The sequence below is a fragment of the Erpetoichthys calabaricus genome, chromosome 14, assembly GCF_900747795.2.
Source record: "Erpetoichthys calabaricus chromosome 14, fErpCal1.3, whole genome shotgun sequence".
Lineage (NCBI taxonomy): Eukaryota > Metazoa > Chordata > Cladistia > Polypteriformes > Polypteridae > Erpetoichthys > Erpetoichthys calabaricus.
In genome coordinates, this window is record NC_041407.2 from 62,294,140 (window position 1) to 62,317,209 (window position 23,070).

At 37.9% G+C, this 23,070-nt stretch overlaps 1 protein-coding gene across 2 annotated transcripts in view; it reads right to left on the reverse strand.

Annotated features, from left to right (window-relative positions):
- Positions 1–3,002: 3,002 nt before the first annotated feature.
- srrm1 (serine/arginine repetitive matrix 1) overlaps positions 3,003–23,070 on the reverse strand; it is a 54,135-nt gene continuing 34,067 nt past the window's right edge. Inside the window, exons 9-18 of one of the 2 annotated variants that reach the window (XM_028819490.2) lie at positions 16,255–16,526; positions 16,056–16,136; positions 13,389–13,475; positions 5,917–6,061; positions 5,607–5,648; positions 4,904–5,011; positions 4,347–4,820; positions 3,979–4,165; positions 3,553–3,822; positions 3,003–3,420 (exon numbers count right to left, since the gene is read on the reverse strand). In XM_028819490.2, coding sequence (XP_028675323.1) covers positions 3,316–3,420; positions 3,553–3,822; positions 3,979–4,165; positions 4,347–4,820; positions 4,904–5,011; positions 5,607–5,648; positions 5,917–6,061; positions 13,389–13,475; positions 16,056–16,136; positions 16,255–16,526 — 1,771 coding nt within the window. In that variant the 3' untranslated portion in view covers positions 3,003–3,315. The remainder of the gene's footprint in view (positions 3,421–3,552; positions 3,823–3,978; positions 4,166–4,346; positions 4,821–4,903; positions 5,012–5,606; positions 5,649–5,916; positions 6,062–13,388; positions 13,476–16,055; positions 16,137–16,254; positions 16,527–23,070) is intronic. The other variant, XM_028819492.2, reaches the window with a different exon arrangement.

Here is a 23,070-nt window from a genome sequence, read left to right on the forward strand (position 1 = left end):
GCAAAGACTGTACTATTTTTATTTAACATAATATGCATTAAGTAGGCATACCTAATTATACAGTTGGAAGTACAGGGAATACATTTCACAACTATTTTAAGTATACTAACAAACAAGTGCTTTTTACTGATGTATTCTAATGTTGAAGAACCCCATTGATCTAACACTACACACCAGCAAAAATGTAGAAAGAAGGGAAAATGCATTATCTCTTAAGTAACGTATCTGAAGTATCTTGCTAAGTGTCAAAAATGCAAAAGAGTGGTAGATGTGTAATTTTTTTTTTTTTTTTAAATAGGTACCTACATCTGAGAAAAGCAATTTTAGAATGTCACATTATATTTGAACACCACTGTCTATCAAGTGCATGTCTCACTGCACAATGCTTCATGCCATTAGCCTAGGAAAATCCTGAAACAGTTATGGATATTCAGGAAATTCATGTTAATAAAACAGCTCCACCAATACCTTCAATCATCAAACAGGCTATCTGCATGTAGAATGAAATGGAGTACAGATCGAGTTTTTCTGCAGTAACTAGATCATACCCAAATCAACACTGGCAATCATCCACTAGACAAGTTATCAACTGCTAACAAGACTTACCGTAGATACTCGCGTATAAGTCGAAAAATTTATGCCTTAAAATTCATTCAAAAACACACAGTCGACTTATCCACGGGGCAACACTAATTTCATTAAATAATTCTTTAAACTGTGAAATACCGTACTTGAATTTGAGCATTAGCTTTTGCAGGTTTTGGATAACAAAAATACCATTAGCTGCCAGTAGATGGCGGTAACCGGCAACATACACTCAACATTCATTTGGCACAACGTTTTGCAGCTCTTTATTAAATTTGCATTGAATTGTTTCTGGAAGAAGCTCGGAGACCCCACATGCTCTGCATTATTAGCCTACATATATTTAATTGCAGTTTATTAATAAAATATATCAATATATTAAGTTAAACTTCTTACCGGTACGAAAATGAATTCTGAAAAGAAGACAAGAGCATCGTATCCCGCATCGTTCAAACTGAAAGTTATTCAGCGTGCTGAGGAAACCAATAATTGTGTGGCTGGCAGAGAGTTTTGCGTTAGCGAAAAACTTGTAAGAGATTGGATAAAAAATAAGCCTTCTCTACAAGCAATGCCAAAGTCTAAAAAAGCATTGCGTTTTGGACTTTCGCCTTTCAGTGGACTGGAAAAGGACTTGAATGACTGGATTGTAGAATGCAGGCAAAATGGATATATTGTGACTCGTTCGAGCATTCGGTTACGGGCACTTCAATTGGCAAAAGAAGAAAAGTATTTAACGATCGATGGTAAGCCTTTGTTGAAATTTCAAGCATCGGCTGGCTGGTGTACGCGGTTTATGAACAGATATGGGCTGTGCCTTCGTCAGCGAACAAAAATCGCGCAGAAGCTGTCAAAAGATCTAGAAGAAAAGGTCAGTTCCTTTCATAAATTTATTATCAAGCAAAGACAAAGGCATGACTTTGATCTCAGTAACATTGGTAACATGGATGAAACGCCAATGACATTTGATATGCCGGGGAATCGAACTGTAGCAGGTATTGGTGAGAAGACCGTACTTATTAAGTCAACGGGCCATGAAAAAACCCATTTCACTGTTGTCCTCTCGTGCTTGGCAGATGGTACAAAGCTACGCCCAACGATAATATTCAAGAGGAAGTCGTTCCCAAAGAACATAAAATTTCCTGCAGGCATTACTGTTCGTGTACACCCCAAAGGCTGGATGAATGAGGCTGGAACGAAATTGTGGCTTCAAGATGTGTGGGCTAGGCGATCAGGAGCAGGGCAAAGTAAACGCCCGTCACTTTTGGTGTGGGACATGTTCCGCGCTCATACATCAGAGGATATAAAGGATGAAGCCAGGAAAATGGCTACTATGTTAGCTGTTATTCCCGGCGGACTGACATCGATGCTCCAGCCATTAGATGTTTGTTTAAACAAGCCATTCAAGGACAGAGTACGCAGCATGTGGCAGCAGTGGATGTGTTCTGGAGAAGTAAAATTAACAAAAGGAGGGAATTTGAAGAAACCAGACATTGATTTAGTAGCTAAATGGGTAAAGGAAGCTTGGGACTCAATTCCAGCAGAAATGATCAAAAAGTCGTTCTTGAAATGCGGCATCAGTAATGCTATGGATGGATCAGAAGATGATGCCATCTATGAAGACAAAGAATCAGCAGTAGATGATTCAACAGATGACGACAGCGAAGAGGAGGATGTTTATGCTGACGACGTCAAGGAAGAAGACTTTCACATTTTATTCGGACATTCTGATGACAAAGAATCGGACTTTGAAGGATTTGAAGAAGACACTTAGGGCCACTTTATTATATGCGAGGGACTTGAATACAAATTTATTTGAAATATTCTAACTAAGTAAATAAATAAAAATGTTTTTGGAGTTTTAATTTTGGCTTTCTAAAATTCTTCAAAGATTAAAATGTTGAAAGTCTGGGCCCAGGTACATTGGGTATAATTATGAAAGTTTTACCCTCGACTTATACGCGGACCATAATAAATTTCATAATTTTCGGCTTAAACAATACACTCGACTTATCTGCGAGGTCGACTAATAGGTGAGTATCTACGGTAAGTCATATTCATTCATGACAAGGACATCACTAAAGAATAACCAAATTTGTAGTTTAAGATACTGTCTGACCTTGGGAGACTGACATGGCCTGTCAGAATGTTAAGTTTTGACAAGTGCATGTAAACTAATTGATTTTAAGGTTAAACAGTACAATCTAACCATTTATTGAAGTCTTATTTTCAAGCCCTACAAATTTTTATCAAGACCTCTATTTGAAATTACCCTTTCACTCCAAATGTTGCTTCACACACAACCAGAACACTATATTCTGAAAACATCTTTCTTCAGATTCACATTAAACACACACACACACACATTTAAAAAAAAAAAAAAAAAAAAAAAAACATATCAAGAACAAAGACTCAATCTATTAACTTAAAAATTTAATTCAAAACACAATGTGTGTATATATATATTTATAAAAAAGTTCAGGGTCAAAAGATGACAAGAGCAATAAATGTAATTACATTTGTATTAACTCCCACAGGCAAATAACACTGAAAAAATAAAACCGAATATTGGAACAAATGGAAAAACCCAATGTGCTCAACTGGCATTACTTAAAGTCATGGTTTTATGAAATAAAAAGTAATTCCCAAATCAAAAACAAACTGTACATTCTAGAGCGCAACCGGATTACAAGAACCTATTAACCAGTGGTGTTTTGGGCCCTTCATGGTTATTTATGACTGTGGAGATGACTGAGCCTTTCGCATAGATCGCAGTGCCTTCTCTCGAAGATGCTTTTCTAAATCATCAAGGTTGTCTTCTGCGTCAGTGTCTGAACCCTAAAAACAGAACAAAACAAAAAAATATATTAAGAATGCGGTGTGTATTTATCAGGTATGTTTGTATATTACACAAGGTAAGCAATTCAGATAGTATGCAATAGCAGGATTTCATTCCACACTAACAATTACCTTTTTAAGATCTGGATCTGGATCTGAATCAGCATCAGCATCAACTTCAGCTTCGGCTTCGGCTTCGGCTTCGGCTTCAGCTTCGGCTTCAGCTTCAGGCTCTGGTAAAGAGGTTTCTGGGAAAACAGTAGCTACCTCAGCTGCTGCAGCAGCGGCTGCTGCTGCCTTTTCCTTTTTATGTTTCTTGTGCTTCTTGTGTTTTTTGTCTTTTTTGTGCTTCTTGTCCTTTTTCTTCTTCTTTTTCTTTCCTCCAGCTTCTTGATCAGAATTCTGTATGAACAGCAAAATAAGACCTGTTTAAGATTTCTTGACACACTTTTGTACTGGTCAGTACAAACGTAGTTTACACCAAAGTAAAACATACACAAATTTATAATGAACAATTATTATGTTTATCAGGAATATCACAAAAAAACATTTCTAAACCTTTGCTGGAGATGGACTACGAGATTCACTCTTCGCCTTTTTCACTGGTGGAGGTGGAGAACCTGTTGGTGATCGAGATTGACAAGCTGATGGTACAACTGGTCTCTTCTTTCTAGAGGGATCAGGTGATCCAGATACAGATCTTGAGGGTATCCTATTTACAGCTGGAGGAGGACTAAGTGACTCCCTACAATATTAAAACAAAGAAAAGCTGCTATAATATGTGCCAAAAATGGAATAAGAAAACTTGTACGGAGTGATAATTTAATTACTATCAGCAACACAATGTCAGAGCACACATTTGAAAAACTACTAAGAATTGTAATCGTTAGCAATAATTAAGATATGCTGCCAAAAAAATCACCTACTTTATAGTCTTTTTAGGTTCCGGTGTCCTTGATACCCTTCTGATAGGTCTATTGCTTGGAGAAGGTGACTGTTGACGTCTTTGCTGTTGTGGTGAGCCCGAGGACCCTCGTCTTGGAGGTGGACTTCCAGATGCTCTAACATTTCTTCCTCTGGGAGCAGGTGATGGCGAGAGACGTTTACTGTGAACAGGAGGGGAACGCACTTCCCTTATCTGTCGGCTTACTGGAGGACTCCTCCTGTGTCGAGGCGAAGGAGACCTCCTCTTTGGTGGAGGTGAAACCCTGCGCTTAGGTAAGGGTGATCTGGAGGCACGGCGTTTGGGAGCTGGGGATGGAGAGGTTCGTCTTTTTGGAGGAGGTGTTACTGATCCTCTTCTTTTAGGTGGTGGTGGTGATGGAGAGTACCTCCTCTGAATTGGAGGAGAGTATCGTCTTGGTGATGGTGTACGTCTACGTGGTTGAGGTGAAGGCGATCTAGATTTAAAAATACTACATCAGTACTGTACCTACAGGAACAGGTTTTAGAGAATGCAAAGAAGTAGGTGCAAAGTAATTGCCTGCGCCGAGGGGGAGGAGATGGAGTCCTTCTGCGTCGAGGAGGTGGAGGGGGAGATGGAGTGCGGCGACGTCTTCCTTGAGGGGGAGGAGAAGGACTTCGTCGTCGTCTATAAAAAAAAAAAAAAACAAATTGGTGGAGAAAAAAAAATATATACTGATGATTTACCTTCACAGTAAGAACATTTATATAAAACATTAGCAAAAAAAGGTGGTAAGCATCTACACCAGGTCATCACTAAACAGAACGTTTAAACGAGCTTTAACATCATCTTTTAAAATATTGATAATGTAATTTTTAAATAATATACCAGCTAAAGAAAGAAAAACAATATTTGATACCAGTACCAAACATATGCTCAATTCAACTGCGTCTCTAAAACAAGTGTGTGCGACTGCATAGTGTTGCCTTGCAATAGACTGGTGTCTAATCTATAGAGTTTGTCCCTGCTTTGCACTCAATGCTGCTGGAATAGGCACCAACACCCTACACTGGATAACAGGATTAGAAAAATGAGTAAAAGAATAGATATCTTTCTACCCAGTATTGCATGTTAAATAGACCCATATAAAAATTAGTTTAAAATGAACTCCAATATGAAAAGGTGCATCTCACACCCACCAGTAGCTAAGATGTGTACGGGAAACTATGATCATCTTCCTAAATCTAATATGCCTAACACAAAAATAGCTTGTCTAACCAACCTTTTAGCCAATGGAGACTGCCACCTCTTTCCAAGCGGCATCCTGGCAGCAAGAAAGAACAGAACCAACCATCACAACTAAGGTTCAACATCAGTATTATAGGTTTAGACAAAGGTTCTTATTGTTGGAAGTTTTCATTTTTTTGCTCTTAGTGACAAAGAACTTTTTTTTTTAAATATTTTTTTTAAACTGTACAACTAAATTAAAACAAAATTTCAATAGATTTATATGGGGGGGGGGATGCTGTTGTCAGACATGAAGTAAATGTTTTATTAACTACATTACTGATGGTACAATCTAAAAAGTTTACCTAGGGGATGCCTCTCTTGGCCGCCTCCTTGGAGAAGGAGAGACACTGCGTGAAACTGAATGAGGTCTTCGTCTTTTGATTTCTCCATTTCTTGCTCCTGACTTTTTAGGTCCTTCATCTTCAGAGGAGGAGGATGATCCAGTTTCTTTCAAAAACACAAACAAAATGGATGAGAATCCTAATATAAAAAATACATTCTAACCCTATGGGAGGAATTATGACAAAAGAAACAAACATTTTATCTGGTCCAGTTGGTTCATATTTCCACATCACACAGCAGGAATACAATTTTAAGCAGCAATCACAAAATAGACTTACTATTTTTCAAATAATTAAAAAATAAATAAATAAATCAACTGAAACCTATTTAGAGTCATTTATTAGTTTTAAAAATTCACATAAGGTTCACAAGTTATTTTGCTGTGGAGTAGGAAGAACCTATTCAATAAGAATTAACATCTGTGGACTTCGGTATTTGCAGGGGGTTAGGTCCTGTAACCAAACCCCCGCGGATATGGAGGGCTGACTGTATGTACATTTAACTGCCAACATAAAAGAACCAATGTGTAAAAAAATGTATATTTATGCAAGCAATTACACTTGTTACAGATAAATATATGTATCACTGAAGAAATTAATGACAGCTTATATATAAGAAGCATTTTCTTTTAAGCCATATGCATTATGGATAAACATTTTATGTACCGTAGATACTCGTGTATTAGTTGATCTCGCAGATAAGTGGAGTGTATTGTTTAAGCTGAAAATTACGAAATTTGTTATGACCCGCGTTTAAGTCGAGCGTAAAACTTGACAGCTATCAGAGATAGAGGGCGACAATCAGCTGTTAAAGGCGACAAAACTCACTGTCATGTCACAGGTATTCCCCTCTGTGCTTGGAGAAATGCTAGACTCGTTGACTCTGCAACTAATCCTCGTGTGTGCGTGAGTTGCGAAATGTAAACAAAGGCAAGATGGCGTCGATATGTAACAAGGGAGCGAAGCGAGTGCAGAAAAGAAAACACTCGGCAGACGACGTTTTGCACATTATCGCCGAGTCGGACTCTGATTTTTCAGAATCGGATTTTATTGACAGTGATCAGGAATCGAGCAAGAGAGTGAGAAGCCGGCATGATCGGACACCAGCCAATGCCGTGCCAGCTGAACGCATTCGCGCAGCTACTGGACTTCACAAGACAGCATGGCTTGCTGTTGGACACGACAGATCACCCGCTGCTGGACTACTTCAGGCTGCTCTCTCCTGATGCTGCTTTTCAGCTACTGTACTACGTTGCAGCTAATGGTATGTTTGTTATCTAAAACCTGCAAAAGCTAATGCTCAAATTCAAGTATTGCACAGTTTAAAGAATTATTTAATGAATTTAGAAAAAAACTAGCTAATTAGCAATAGTATTACTGGCTTATAATTATTTCAAAGACCATGGGAAACGGCAGATGACCGGTGACTTAACACCGTGAAGCGTTGAGTGTACAATGTCATTACCCAAATTCTTTGGACAATTGTGTTGCCCCGTGGATAAGTCGATTCCGTTTTTTTGAATGAATTTTAAGACATACATTTTTCGACTTATACGCGAGTATCTATGGTACATTTTTAGTTAATAATGTATTTTAAGAGAATTTTAGTATTTTTATGGTCACTGAACAAGTCTACAGAATTAAATTTATAAATAGGTAACACCTGTGGTCTATAGTTTAATTATAAAAATACTAAAGTTAACAGTTTAATATAAAACTAAGGTTTCTATACATCTGGATATACAGGAGCCAAATGCAAAGAAGAAGAAAAAAAAAATAAAAACCTGACTGGAGCATCACTAAAAATCAGTATGTCTTTAAACATTTTAAACAAAGCTAAAATGTATAAAGATAGATTGCCAGTAATTCAAACTGCCTTGAGTAGCTTGGGGAAACAGCCATATTAATCCAACAGTAGTGTGGTACATATTTAGGTGCAAATTTAGCATTTTGAAAACCTAGCAAGCACTAGGTATCTAAAAATGGAAAAAAATGAGCAACAGTCAGTCCACTTAGAAAGTGATCATCAATCGTGATATTTATAAAAAAAAAAAAAAAACTATCTGCAAAATTCTACTCTCATTTCAGTATTATAAACAGTTGTAGAAGTATTTCAAGACATCATTTGCTAAACTTGGAGATTGTCACAGTATTGGGAAAAACTACAGTGGGGCAAAAAAGTATTTAGTCAGCCACCAATTGTGCAAGTTCTCCCACTTAAAAAGATGAGAGGCCTGTAATTTTCATCATAGGTATACCTCAACTATGACAGACAAAATGAGAAAAAAAAAAATCCAGAAAAATCAGTCTGATTTTTGAAGAATTTATTTGCAAATTATGGTGGAAAGAAAGTATTTGGTCAATAACAAAAGTTCATCTCAATACTTTGTTATATACCCTTTGTTGTCAATGACAGAGGTCAAACGTTTTCTGTAAGTCTTCAAAGGTTTTCACACACTGTTGCTGGTATTTTGGCCCATTCCTCCATGCAGATCTCCTCTAGAGCAGTGATGTTTTGGGGTTGTCGCTGGGCAACACGGACTTTCAATTCCCTCCAAAGATTTTCTATGGGGTTGAGATCTGGAGACTGGCTAGGCCACTCCAGGACCTTGAAATGCTTCTTACGAAGCCACTCCTTTGTTACCTGGGCGGCGTGTTTGGGATCATTGTCATGCTGAAAGACCCAGCCACATTTCATCTTCAATGCCCTTGCTGATGGAAGGAGGTTTTCACTCAAAATCTGACAATACATGGCCCCATTCATTCTTTCCTTTACACGGATCAGTCGTCCTGGTCCCTTTGCAGAAAAACAGCCCCAAAGCATGATGTTTCCACCCCCATGCTTTACAGTAGGTATGGTGTTCTTTGGATGCAACTCTGCATTCTTTCTCCTCCAAACACGACAAGTACAGTTTTTACCAAAAAGTTCTATTTTGGTTTCATTCCTCTTCTGGATCATCCAAATGCTCTCTAGCAAACTTCAGACGGGCCTGCACATGTACTGGCTTAAGCAGGGGGACACGTCTGGCACTGCAGGATTTGAGTCCCTGGCGGCGCAGTGTGTTACTGATGGAAGCCTTTGTTACTTTGGTCAAAGCTCTCTGCAGGTCATTCAATAGGTCCCCCGTGTGGTTCTGGGATTTTTGCTCACCGTTCTTGTGATCATTTTGACCCTACGGGGTGAGATCTTGCGTGGAGCCTCAGATCGAGGGAGATTATCAGTGGTCTTGTATGTCTTCCATTTTCTAATAATTGCTCCCACAGTTGATTTCTTCACACCAAGCTGCTTACCTATTGCAGATTCAGTCTTCCCAGCCTGGTGCAGGTCTACAATTTTGTTTCTGGTGTCCTTTGACAGCTCTTTGGTCTTGGCCATAGTGGAGTTTGGATTGTCACTGTTTGAAGTTGTGGACAGGTGTCTTCTATATTGATAACGAGTTCAAACAGGTGCCATTAATACAGGTAACGAGTGGAGGACAGAAGAGCCTCTTACAGAAGAAGTTACAGGTCTGAGAGAGCCAGAAATCTTGCTTGTTTGTAGGTGACCAAATACTTAATTTTCCACCATAATTTGCAAATAAATTCTTTAAAAATCAGACAATGTGATTTTCTGGATTTTTTTTTTCTCATTTTGTCTCTCATAGTTGAGGTATACCTATGATGAAAATTACAGGCCTCTCTCATCTTTTTAAGTGGGAGAACTTGCACAATTGGTGGCTGACTAAATACTTTTTTGCCCCACTGTATGTACAGTACTTATATACAACTTTCTATCTGCAAGTTGCTTTAAACTGCAAATAAGCAGAATAGCTCATGCGATACATATCAAAGACTAAAGCATATTTCACTGTACAGACAATTACAATATTTTTAATTCACTGCTATGTTGCTTGTTATCATAAGTAACATTAAATATATTAAAATTCTCTCAATTATGCACAGGCACTTTATATATGAAATAAAGGTAAACTCAAAACTGACAGTGATTATATATATATATATATATATATATATATATATATATATATATATATATATATATATATATAAATAAAAGGCTTTTCTGCCAAATAAAGCATTATCTGATATTATTCACGCATTAATGAAGCAGTACTTTCTAGACAGATCTGCATCACACAAGTATGATACTGGTTACGTTTTCCTAGGCTGCTTTAATGTACAGTAACACGGGTTTCATAGTTTCAGCCACAATATAAGCAACTATATACATTCACTCAATATACAGTACATTAGAGTAAATACATGTCTTTTATATCAGTTTGCAGGCAAACTTGTAATAATAGTTTTGATTTTAATGCTAAGTCCTAAGTGCAATATCATTTATCTTCATATCTAGTAAGTTATTAGTCACTGATTTCCACCTGGTTTAAATAAGTAAAATTGCTCATTAGGTTGACTTCTAGTTGGAAAAGCAAACTGCACTATTCAAACTTCAATTTGCTACACTAACAGCATAGAAGAAAAAGAAATTGTACTTCAAATCTAAATAGGATTTAAAAGGTGGATACATTTAATAAATACTATTGATTTTTCATGTAAATTTTAAGAATTGATGCGATTTAAATAAAATTTATATCATGATTACTGCTGGTCAAGTTTTTTTTCTCTTTTAAAAAGGCTTTGGAAAAAAAAAAAAAATGTAAATAAGAAAAATGGTATTTGATAAACTTGGGAGCTCTGAAACAAAGAAAAGCTATATTAAAAGTTCAAGGGAGACTGGAACTGCCCGGTTCACTTTGGTCCAAGTCTTCTACTTAGGCAGACAGGTGCAAGCCTCTCACTGACACTTCAGCTAAAGTGTAGGTTTTCCTCACAGGACCGGTCTTTGGAATGAAGATTCATCATCTTGCCAGATGTGGCCCACAAACAACTACAGGCAGAAGACATCCAGAGAAGGCTCAGTCTTACACAGTTTATGACTTGAATCAGTGAGCAAAGAGCCATAACTTAACTAGGGTAAACATTGCACTAATTATTAAGAAAAAACTGGAACTACAGTATGTATAACCAAGATACTAATGGGAAAATTTTATGCCCTTCTTAACCATTAGAAGAAGTGCTCTCTGCCCATTCTCGGTAAGGTCTCAATGGTTTACTCTAAAATTACACCACCTATTGCTTTGGGCATGTCAGTTAGAAAAGTTGGGGAGACCCCTCCAGGACTTATGACTTTTCCAGTACCAACCAGGACAAGAATCCAGGACAATCTGGTTCTGAATATCCACAGTAAAATACAAACCTAATAAATTCAAACATGTGGCTTGTATTAATTTACTGACAGCAAGAGCTTTAATGTCAGTTTTAGTAAGTGATTTACCCACAGTAATAGCATTATACAGATAATTGTTTTCTGGATAAACAATGTTCCATTATATGTGTGGCAGGCACAGAAGCATCTTGTGCCAATATCTTGGGGTCTGCAATCAAAACATACAAAAAAATCATTAAAAAAGCATGTTTTGTTTGAGTGTGGTTTACAAATGCAACACTTGAAAGCACACATAAAAATGCAGACTTTACTGTGTTAGACTGCTAGTGATCCGACACCCATTCCAAAATTTCATTTTTAGTGATCATTTAGGTAATAAATTGTTGTGGTTGAAAAAGATATGAGGTATACCTTGGGAAGGGCATCCACACACACTACCTAACTCTCTACGGTCTCACCATCAAAAAAAATAGCCTAGAAAAGCCTAAAAAGTTACCCACATCTTTGCCACACATTTAAAATGCAGAGGATTTCAGATACTAACTTTTCGTCTCATATGAAGACAAAGAAGGCAATATATAGTAAGCTGAAGTATCACTAACCCAACTAGCACTCTCTCTAACACTACTAATCCACTGGCACTTTATGTATGTATGCACATTGGTCGGAAGTGACAATAGCCCTGCAAAAGGCTTCCTTGTTCTTTCTCAGTTCACAATGGTTTCAACTTCCTTTCACATGCTTTTTCAAAGCAGACTCACCCATATTTCCAATGTTCTTATACAGTCCTTCATACAGTAACTACACACAGTTGTAAGCCTGTAAGGAAGCCAATCTTTATAGTCAGGATTTTCCAACCATTTTAATTTAAACGCACACTTTCCTGACATTTTGACTGCTCAATAAATCAGTGACAGGTCTAATGTGCATAATGCAATTTACCTTGTTAACCATTTATCAGTTAACGCTAACACATCACTGATAATTTGATGTGCAACCTAACAGCTACTATACATCTGTACCAGTTTGTCTGCATGTGCACAGAGAACACAACACAAGGTGATAATACGTGAGGTCATTATAAGTGATAATTAGATGTGGTTTTTTTTTGGGCAAAACATCTGATTTAATTTCATGATATGTGATAAATGGAATTCACTTTAATATTTTCCCTGACTTAAGTACCATTCCCCTCTCAAGAATTAAGATTAAAATGGGGCTGGAGAAGTCCAACACAGTTCTGGGACTACCTCACAAAAAAAAAAAATGAAGTCAGCTTCTCAACTTGGACACCAAACACAGACAATTTAAACTCCAAATTAAGAAGCTGTGCAAGGAAGGATGAGCAGATTATTCGACATCCACCACCTCACTATAAAGCTGCCTTGCTTGGGAAAATTGCACATAATGTAAAATAATCAGTAGTGTTGATGCAGAAGCTATGCAAGGCAAACATTCACTTTGACTTCTCCAGAGATAACCACATGGAAAGTACTTTATATCATCACAATCATATTATATTAATATATATATATATATATATATATATATATAATATATATATATTAATATATATATATATATATATATATATATATATATATATATATATATATATATATATATATATATATATATAAATAAAATATGCTGTGTACCAAATAAAAAACTACAAATATTCAGATCCCCCAGGTCACAGGCAACTGAAGTCTACAAAACTTTATAACACAATTCACACAGCAACCATGGACAGAAGTCCATCTTTAAGTACATGCATAACCACATTTACTAAGACAGTTTGGAAATGTCAGTCAATCTAACAATATCTTATATTTGTGGAATGTGGCAGGAACAAGTTAATTTACCAAGAAGGCAAGCCATCCCTCCACGCACGAAAAGCAAAACACACACAAACCTAATGTAGCTAAACATAATGCATTTAAATAAAAAACTGCAGGTAAAGAAAATAATATTTTCACAAAAAAAGGCTATTTAAGTTCTAAGATATTATTTTATATTAAATGTGGTTGCATTAAGGGAAGAAACCATGCTAGATGTAATGTCTTAACTTTTATTTAGCACGCTCTTCCATCTTGGCTCTCAATTTACAAAATACATCTTTTAAAGTGGTCCTAACAGCCCTATAGGGCATTTGCTTATGTTTATTTACCAACACTAAACAGAAATGAAGGAAAAAGTTTACCCGATGAAGACTGTTGATTCTGCCTGCGATACTGGCGTCTCTGTTGCACAGAATCTGCTGTTGCTCCTTTCCCCCCTTTCTCTTCTTCTGCAGTACAAATGAATTGAAGTGTCAGATTTTGCAATTAAAAAGGTAATAACTCTGCAATACCATACTAAGATGGTTTTCCACTGGAAAGTCTTGTGGTAAACGTGCCATTCTTTACAGAATATAATTTTCTCAACAATACAAAAAATGAACTGATTAATAACTATGAAATGCCTTGAGACTATAATACTAGGTGTCCTAATATATACAAATATTTTCCCCATAAATATTCATTAAGTGTAATAATTTGTACAGCACCAAAAGAAATATGAATCAAAAGCTTAAAAAATTGCAGAATGCATGCTACAGCTCAAAGGTTTGGGATCACCCAATAATTCTCACGTTTTTAACAGAAATGGACATCTTTTATAATCAATATACAATTAAATTTATTTAAAAATATAGCCAAAGCATTGCTAGTATTTGATGACCATTACTGCTTGAAATTACTAGGTTTTAGATTTTCACATATAGCTGCAGATATCATTTTCGAACTATAACACTGCCCATTTAAAGAAGCGCCATTATAAAACACAAGTACTGTCCTGGCTATATTTTAAATCAATTTAATGGTATCATAAAAATGGTATCAATTAGTATCAAAAACATGAAAATTTCATGGTGATCCCAAACTTGTCACTGGTAGTATACCTAATTTGAAGTGATAAAAATCACAAGCCATGCCTCATGCATTTCAGAAGTATGCAAGTAGCTGCAAAATGGAGTAATGTTTAAAATTTACAGATTCTTAGCGTTATTTTTTCTCAGGAAATGGTAAACACACTTTTCAATTCGCACGTACAGGCTCCAGTGGAGTTTTCATGTAATTGAAAAAACAGTGCAAAAAGTAGGTACAGTCCCAACTGGATGAAGTGGGAAGAATATCAAAGTAAAACAGGTTTGTAGATCTTTAGCATGATGCTGCCTTTCACCTAAAATGATTGAAAATGAGCAAATAAAGAACATTTTTAAATTTCCTTTCATCTTCTTTCAGGTAATCCTGATCCTTTAAAGCTATAGTTTGTAGTACTTCTAGCTCTGATTGCTTCCTCCAGTTCAGTTTTTTTCCCCCCTCAAAAGACCTCTACACCTCTGAATAATGATGGCTAAAAACTATATCAATATCACAAACAGCAATCTTGAACCATAAAATAGGCTCATAAGATTAATCTGCCTCTAGCAGTAACACCCGTTAGCATACTTCTGCAAAGGCATTTGACCTTGGTAGACATTTTTCAGATGTTCGCCATCATTCGCCCGTTTCCCCAAGACTCATCATACAGCTGGAGGGTATACATTTTCCTCTACATCTTCACCTTTGGTCTATAAAACCTTCTAACTGGTGCATTATGGTGTATCAGTGCTACTGTGGGAAGAACTTTCCCACCAGCCCAAGGGGGGGATTTCCCGCATAGGATGACTAAAACGGAAGTAGTGGCTGCTGGGGACGAAAGAGGCCAGCAGGAAAGTTGAAAAGGGAGGCCTGGCAAAGCAACAAGACATTGGTGTTTTTGTGGATCCTGTCCAACAGGTCATCTGAAAAGTCAATTGTGCCCTGGATCGTTTCCTGTTAGGATGAATGGACTGTCTCGTTCCTGCCGGTCATGTATATAGTGGTGGATTAATCGTCGTATGTCTTCAAAAAGAGCGCTCCTGCAAATATCACCCCTCGCAGCCCAGGCCTACTGGTAGGACTGTTTCACTCATTTACTACGGAAGCTGTTCTCAGGATTGTCATTTAGATACCAAACCATTTTATCCGCTTCTGCTGTATTGGACTTTATAAGGACGTTGTCGTGAGTGTTTACTGTTGTGGTTCATTGTTATGTTACAACTCTATCGGGGGGAACGGGGAGGTTTATCGGATTATTGTGTATTTTGTTTACATTTAATATATTTATTCATTGGTTTTGGGTCTCTGCTTCTGAGTGTGTACAGGTCGGGGCAAGGCTGGGTGTGTCCCTGGAATCTCCACCAAAAAACAAATAACTCAGTCTCACTGGTGTGAATCATAGCGGCACCAGACCACTACAATGGTCTGTCTAGAGAGAAAAGGATAAGCAAGTTGGCTAAACATCATGTTATGTTGGTAAAATAAGAAAAACATTTTAAATGAGCTTTCTTGTCTTTATTAAGTATTAAAATTTAATTCCAGGGATGTGTGTGTATTAGGGAGATTGTAACCACAACTAAACCAACACTAAGCAATAATAAGTTTACTTTTTGTTTCATGTTCCTTCTGTCCCCATTGACTGCTATGATGTTCTCCTGGGAGAAACATTTACATATAATGCTGTACTTAAAACTGTTTCCATGGTCAACAAATGCATGTTACGGCAGTAGAAAAATATTAAAAAAATTTGAAACAAATGCTTATTTTCCCTTGGGAACAAACAGTATAATCTTAATCTACACAGAAACAAATGGTAGGATCCTTAACCCTGTACTGATTCACACTAACACATGAGCTGTCACACGGGCTGGGTAAAATTTATTCAGAATAGATTTATTTTAATCTGCAAATTATTAATAAGTTGCTTCTGCTTGTTAGCAAAATGAAACACAAAGGAAGACACTGACCCGATTCTGAATGTTCAGATCTCCTAGGCTTTGGTGCCGGTGATGGGGATTCATTCTTTACATTGATCTTGCGTTTAGAAGCTGTTTAAAAAGATACAAATTAAATTTCTAAACAGAAAAATTTACACACCAGAAAATCAGATACTACTTAAAACTCAAAAATTATGTAAAACGCATAAAGTAATTTCAAAATCCCTACCTGTAGGTCTCGTAGGAGAAACTGAACTACGCCCTTTCTTTGTACGACTAGATGGCTGAGGAGTCGTGGATCTGCGGCTTTTGGGAGGTGGACTAGAAGGTGGTGTCCTGTGACGCCTGCGGGGTGGGCTTGCTGAAGGAGATGACCGACGAGGCTTGGAACGGGGAGGGGTATTAGAAATGCGTTTAACAGGTTTCTTTGGAGGAGATCGTGACCGAGATGAAGATGATGATGAGCTGCTCCCTGATGAGGAAGGGGATGGAGATCGCCTTCTGGAAGATTAACAAAACAAAATTCTATTGCTTGTAAAAAGATCAAAACAACTGGTGCATTTCGTAAGCTAAACAAACGCATATTTTTTAATTAAATGCAGAGGTGGATAATACTTTGTGTCCCATCATAATTTTTGCTGGATAGACCTTTGTGCTAGTCTACCAATTATTCTATACAATTTTCATGCTGCATTTTCATTTTCTACATTAATTTTAAAATAGCAAGCATTTGTAAAAACGGATCAGAATTACTTAGTCCAATGTAAACTTTGAGAAACTGCTTTTTTGGCAACATCCATAATCAGTAAATTGAATAATGCGTTTGACTTGGTGTGTCTAGTTAGGTTCTCCATTAGTGTTTTATGGCAAAAAAATGGGTTGCAAGTAGAAAAATGCCTTCAAACTACAATAGCAGCCACAGCACAAGCAGAAAAAAAACTTTCTTTCAATAAGACAACATATACTTGAACTTAACACATTTACCTAGTTACAAACTAAAAGTGCTGAGCATGCACAAAGATGCAACTTGTGTTTGCGCAGATACACGAGACCGAGTATGGGATGCAATATTTTACTGATCAATTCTGATTAGAACTGTAGGTCAATACCACTGATTTTTGATTTGCAGTTAAATAAAACAAAGCTCTAATTAAGATCACAGCAGTAAACACTGAACAAGTGGGATAGCTACAAAGTAAATATTAGCACTAACACTGAAAAAATATTTACATTTCCATACACTGGGAAATGCTGTTGTAAAATTCAGCTAATAATGTATCCATGACACAAACAACTTCAAAGTTGGGCTTATGCATACCTATTACTAAACTCCACCTCCAGCATTGTATTTTGCTCTTTTGTGGCCAAAACAATATCTAGTAGTTTTACTATGTGAATGCAGAACAAACACACCAAAACAGTTAAGAGCACTACTTTTCTAAACCAAAAATATTTCACATATAGGCATATTACAAAAAGTACTGGTAGTCATAGCTAGTGGAAAGAAGTTTTGTTACGCTCATAAAGACATATTCCAACAAGCTATGCCAATTGATTTACTGTATGCAAGTGCTACTCAATATTTTAAAGAAAATTCACGCTCAGCCACAAAATATGAGATTCCCTTAGAAGTCCTTAGTGTATGCTTACTAAACAAAAAAGAGCAAGGATTGTGACAGAACAACTGTTATGAGACATTCTTGCAGAGCTACAAGCCGAATTGATTAGTTAGGCTAGTAGTCTTTGCCTTTTACTGAATTTTCAGTAGAAAAGATTTAATCACCTACTAAAAGGCTAAGCTGCTGTCAAGTGGGTATTGCCCATTCTACTAGGCTTTAGTGGCACACTAGGCCTGTCAAAGCAGCAAATATAAAAGACATTCAGCGGTGTCTTCCCCCACTTGGCTTCCAAACTAATTGACTGAATTTCAGTTTGTACCAGGATCAGCCTTTATCATCTTCTGATAACAAAGGTGTAAATCAGAAGTAAACAGGCAGCTTTCCAGGGGCCTCTATGCAAACTCTTTCAAGACCAGAAGACTTCAAATGGGCTCAAGCAAGAACAGACCTATAATTCAAGGAATGACATCTGGGATGTACAGAATAACACACCTATGAGAAGACTCCAATTTTGTAACTGGTAGCGACTTTAATTCAGTCATAAGGGGTTCCAACTTTTCTTATTAACTAGTTACTTATCCCATCTGAATATATTCTCTCTCCCACACAGAACTCCATGGATAATTGAGGGCACAATGAGAACTTTCAGGGGAGCACTCTGCTCTCATACTCCCTAAAGTTAGCCAAATCAATATGCGGACAATACAAATTTCCATACCGGTTCGGTCGAGCCCCGGGTTAACGACGACTGCCACCAGTACTGTTAGTCAGCAGGGTGCTGGCGGAAATTGGGCTACTGTTGGCCGAAGAAGGAGAAGAGGGGGTGGGGGGAGGGACACATGCCCTGAGGCAGGAAGGTAAAGAGTGGAACCAAGGGTAGGAACTTTGAATTTTGGCAGTATGACTAGTAAGGGGAGAGAGTTAGCAGATATGATGGAGAGAAGGAAGTAAGTGTCTAAATGGAAGGGGAGTAAGGCCAGGTGGATCGGAGGGGAATTAAAATTGTTCTATCATGGTGTGGTTAGGAGGAGAAATGGGGTAGGGATTATTCTAAAGGAGCATTATGTCAAGAGTGTTTTGGAAGTAAAAAAAGTGTCAGACAGAGTAATGATTATGAAACTGGAACTTGGAGGTGTGATGAATGTTATTAGTGCATATGCCCCGCCAGTTGGGTGTGCAATGGAATGAGAAAAGATTTTTGGAGTGAGTTGGATGAAGTGATGAACAGTGTACCCAAGGGACATTAAGTGGTGATTGGAGCGGATTTTAATGGACATGTTGGTGAAGGGAACAGAGGAGTCAAGGAGAGGAATGAAGAAGGTCAGAGGATAGTAGATTTTGCCAAAAGGATGGACATGGCTGTGGTGAATACTTATTTTAAGAAGAGGGAGGAACATAGGGTTACATACAAGAGTGGAGGAAGATGCACACAGGTAGATTACATCCTATGCAGAAGAGTCAATCTGAAGGAGATTGAAGACTGCAAAGTGGTGGCAGGGGAAAGTGTAATTAAGCAGCATAGGATGGTAGTCTGTAGGACGACGTTGGAGATCAAGAAAAGGAAGAGAGAGTGAGGGCAGAGCCAATGATCAAAATTGTGGAAGTTGAAAAATACTGTAAGGTTGAATTTAGGGAAAAGGGTTAGACAGACACTTGGTGGTAGTGAAGAATTACCAGACAGTTGGGAAACTATGGCAGATGTAGTAAGGGTGACAGCAAGAAGAGTGCTTGGCTTGACATCTGGACAGAGGAAGGAGGAAAAGGAAACCTGGTGGTGGAATGGGGAAATACAGGAGAGTATACAGAGGAAGAAGATGGCGAAGAAGAAGGGGGACAGTCAGAGAGATGCAGAAAGTAGACAAGAGTACAAGGAGATAAGGCGCAAGGTGAAGAGAGAGGTGGCAAAGGCTAAAGAAAAGGCGTATGATGAATTGTATGAGAGGTTGGACACTAAGGAGGGAGAAAAGGACCTGTACCGATTGGCTAGACAGAGGGACCAAGCTGGGAAAGATCTGCAGCAGGTTAGGGTAATAAAGGATAAAGATGGAAACATACTCACAAGCGAGGAGAGTGTGTTGAGCAGATGGAAAGAGTACTTTGACAGGCTGATGAATGAAGAGAACAAGAGAGAGGAGAGGTTGGATGATGTGGAGGTAGTGAATCAGGAAGTGCAACAGACTAGCAGGAGGAAGTATGGACAGCTATGAAGAGGATGAAGAATGGAAAAGCCACTGGTCCAGATGACATACCTGTGGAAGCATGGAGGTGTTTAGGAGAGATGGCAGTGGAGTTTTTAACCAGACTGTTTAATGGAATCTTGGAAAGTGAGAGGATGCCTAAGGAGTGGCGAAGAAGTGTACTGGTGCCGATATTTAAGAATAAGGGGAATGTGCATGATTGTAGTAAATACAGGGGGATAAAATTAATGAGCCACAGCATGAAGTTATGGGAAAGAGTAGTGGAAGCTAGGTTAAGATGTGAGGTGATGATTAGTGAGCAGCAGTATGGTTTCATGCCAAGAAAGAGCACCACAGATGCAATGTTGGCTCTGAGGGTGTTGATGGAGAAGTATAGAGAAGGCCAGAAGGAGTTGCATTGCGTCTTTGTGGACTTGAAGAAAGCATATGACAGGGTGCCTTGAGAGGAGTTGTGGTATTGTATGAAGAAGTCGGGAATGGCAGAGAAGTACGTAAGAGTTGTACAGGATATGTACGATGGAAGTATGACCGTGGTGAGGTCTGCAGTGGGAGTGACTGATGCATTCAAGGTGGAGGTGGGATTTCATCAGGGATCGGCTCCGAGCTCTTTCTTATTTTCAATGGTGATGGACAGGTTGACAGATGAGATTAGACAGGAGACCCTGTGGACTATGATGTTTGCTGATGACATTGTGATCTGTAGCGATAGTAGGGAGCAGGTTGAGGAGACCCTGGAGAGGTGGAGAGGAAAGAAAGTCAGTAGGAACAAGACAGAATACATGTGTGTAAATGAGAGGGATGTCAGTGGAATGGTGAGGATGCAAGGAGTAGAGTTGGCAAAGGTGGATGAGTTTAAATACTTGGGATCAACAGTACAGAGTAATGGGGATTGTGGAAGAGAGGTAAAAGAGTGCAGGCAGGGTGGAATGGGTGGAGAAGTGTTTCAGGAGTGATTTGTGACAGACGGGTATCAGCCAGAGTGAAAGGGAAGGTCTACAGGATGGTAGTGAGACCAGCTATGTTATATGGGTTAGAGACGGTAGCACTGACCAGAAAGCAGGAGACAGAGCTGGAGGTAGCAGAGTTAAAGATGCTAAGATTTGCATTGGGTGTGACGATGATGGACAGGATTAGAAATGAGTACATTAGAGGGTCAGCTGAAGTTGGATGGTTGGGAGACAAAGTCAGAGAGGCGAGATTGCGCTGGTTTGGACATGTGCAGAGGAGAGACGCCGAGTATATTGGGAGAAGGATGCTAAGGATAGAACTGCCAGGCAAGAGAAAAAGAGGAAGGCCTAAGAGAAGGTTTATGGATGTGGTGAGAGAGGGCATGCAGGTGATAGGTGCAACAGAACAAGATACAGAGGACAGAAAGATATGGAACAAGATGATCCGCTGTGGCGACTCCTAACGGGAGCAGCCGAAAGAAGAAGCAGAAAGCAAAACTGATAATCGAGTTAAGTCTTTCCTCCCTTCCTACATTATTAGGATTGTCCCTGGGTAGGCAAGTTAAAATTAAATTTTTCCTTTCTTACACTGCTACAGCCAACAATATTCATAACACAGGATCCATTAACCCTAATGAGCATTATATATCAAAGGTGTACTTCAGTGACCAATATAGACAGGAAACAGTTTCTTGAAAAGTGTTTTCTCAATGAGGGTTAGACAAGAATATTAATAGTGTGCTTTTAATTTTCCTTAAATTTACTCAGAAGTCTGGTTTAAAAAAAAAAAAAAAAAAAAGCCTAAAAGATTGATGCCAAAGCCAGGTATGTGGACTTCTACATTACTAAAAGCTCTCATTGGTGAATAAACATCAGCAAAAAACAATACAGAAAGTTGCTATGTACACAGTTATGGAAAATACTTTAATAATTTTCACAATGAACATGATAGGAGCAGGGTACAAAAGGAGACAAGTTAGTGGACAGGGGTTGATGGGGAAACAAGTTTATAGCTTCTTCATTCTATTTGTTTTACAATATATTTGATCATACCATCGTTAAATGTGAAAACATGAACGCCTTACAAAAACCTGCTGCAATAACCAGTGTGTGCCATCAATTTTTTAAGGCTATCCAAAGCCCACTTTCTGGCCAGACATTACCCCTACATATTTAGGTCTTCTTGGGAGCACTTTCCTGATAATTTAACACTACTGGCCAATTTGAATCTCCTGCACCCTGGAAAAGAACAGTTCCCAAGACCATCAATTTCGACTATAAAAACGTAACTCGTAACTAGATAATTGACAAAATTGAAAGGCTTCTTCTCATTTAGCCATCACTTTAAGGTCTGGATTTAAATAGTAAAGTGATGAGAGGCAAAGCATTTCTGCACAAAAACCATATGAAACTTTTATTACCCCACTTCTGCATTCAAACACACACTATTGTAGTGAAGACCAAGGTTGTCTGATAACACAAATAGGCTTAACTAATCAAAAATAAACTTGTTTTTTTTCCCTTATGTTTTGTGCAGCAACAAAATGGATTTCACAACTAGGACAAAACATTATGGTGACCCTCACTACTAAAAGCCATTTGAAAATATGACAAACAGCTGAAAGCAGATGTTTAGGAAGCCCAAGTGAAAAGCGAATTAAAGTGAAAAGTTTATACCACCTTTATAAAAAGGTACAGATTATTTTCTATCCATTAAATGGATAAAAAAGAAAAATGGAATTGTTCATGCATTTTTTTTGACCCGACAACTTCCCAACCTTAAATGAATTCAGGTGAAGACAGTTTTAGAGCTGAATACTAAAGGTGCTTACTATCAGCAACTATGGACGATTCTGAAACAACTAGCTGAAGACTTGCAATACAACTGACACACATGATGTAGAGTAAATTTCAACTAAGAGACATATTAAAAAACTGAAATTAAGGATAACTTTTGAAGACAAGGCATGATCTGGATGACAAAAATCTCACAAACAGGCTTAAAAACACTCAAGATTCCCAATGCAGAACCCAAATAACACTACAAATGGACTGCAGAAAACATTTACTGATATTAGAATAGTAATCTATAATATAGTGATGATTATACACTTTCCAAATAGTAAGCTTTCCTATAATCACAAATATTGTTTTGCTTACTTTAGACCAGGGGTGTCGAACTCCGGACCTGGAGGACCGCAGTGGCTACAGGTTTTCATTCTAACCCTTTTCCTAATCAGCGAGCAGTTTTCACTGCTAATTAACTCCTTTTCCATTCATT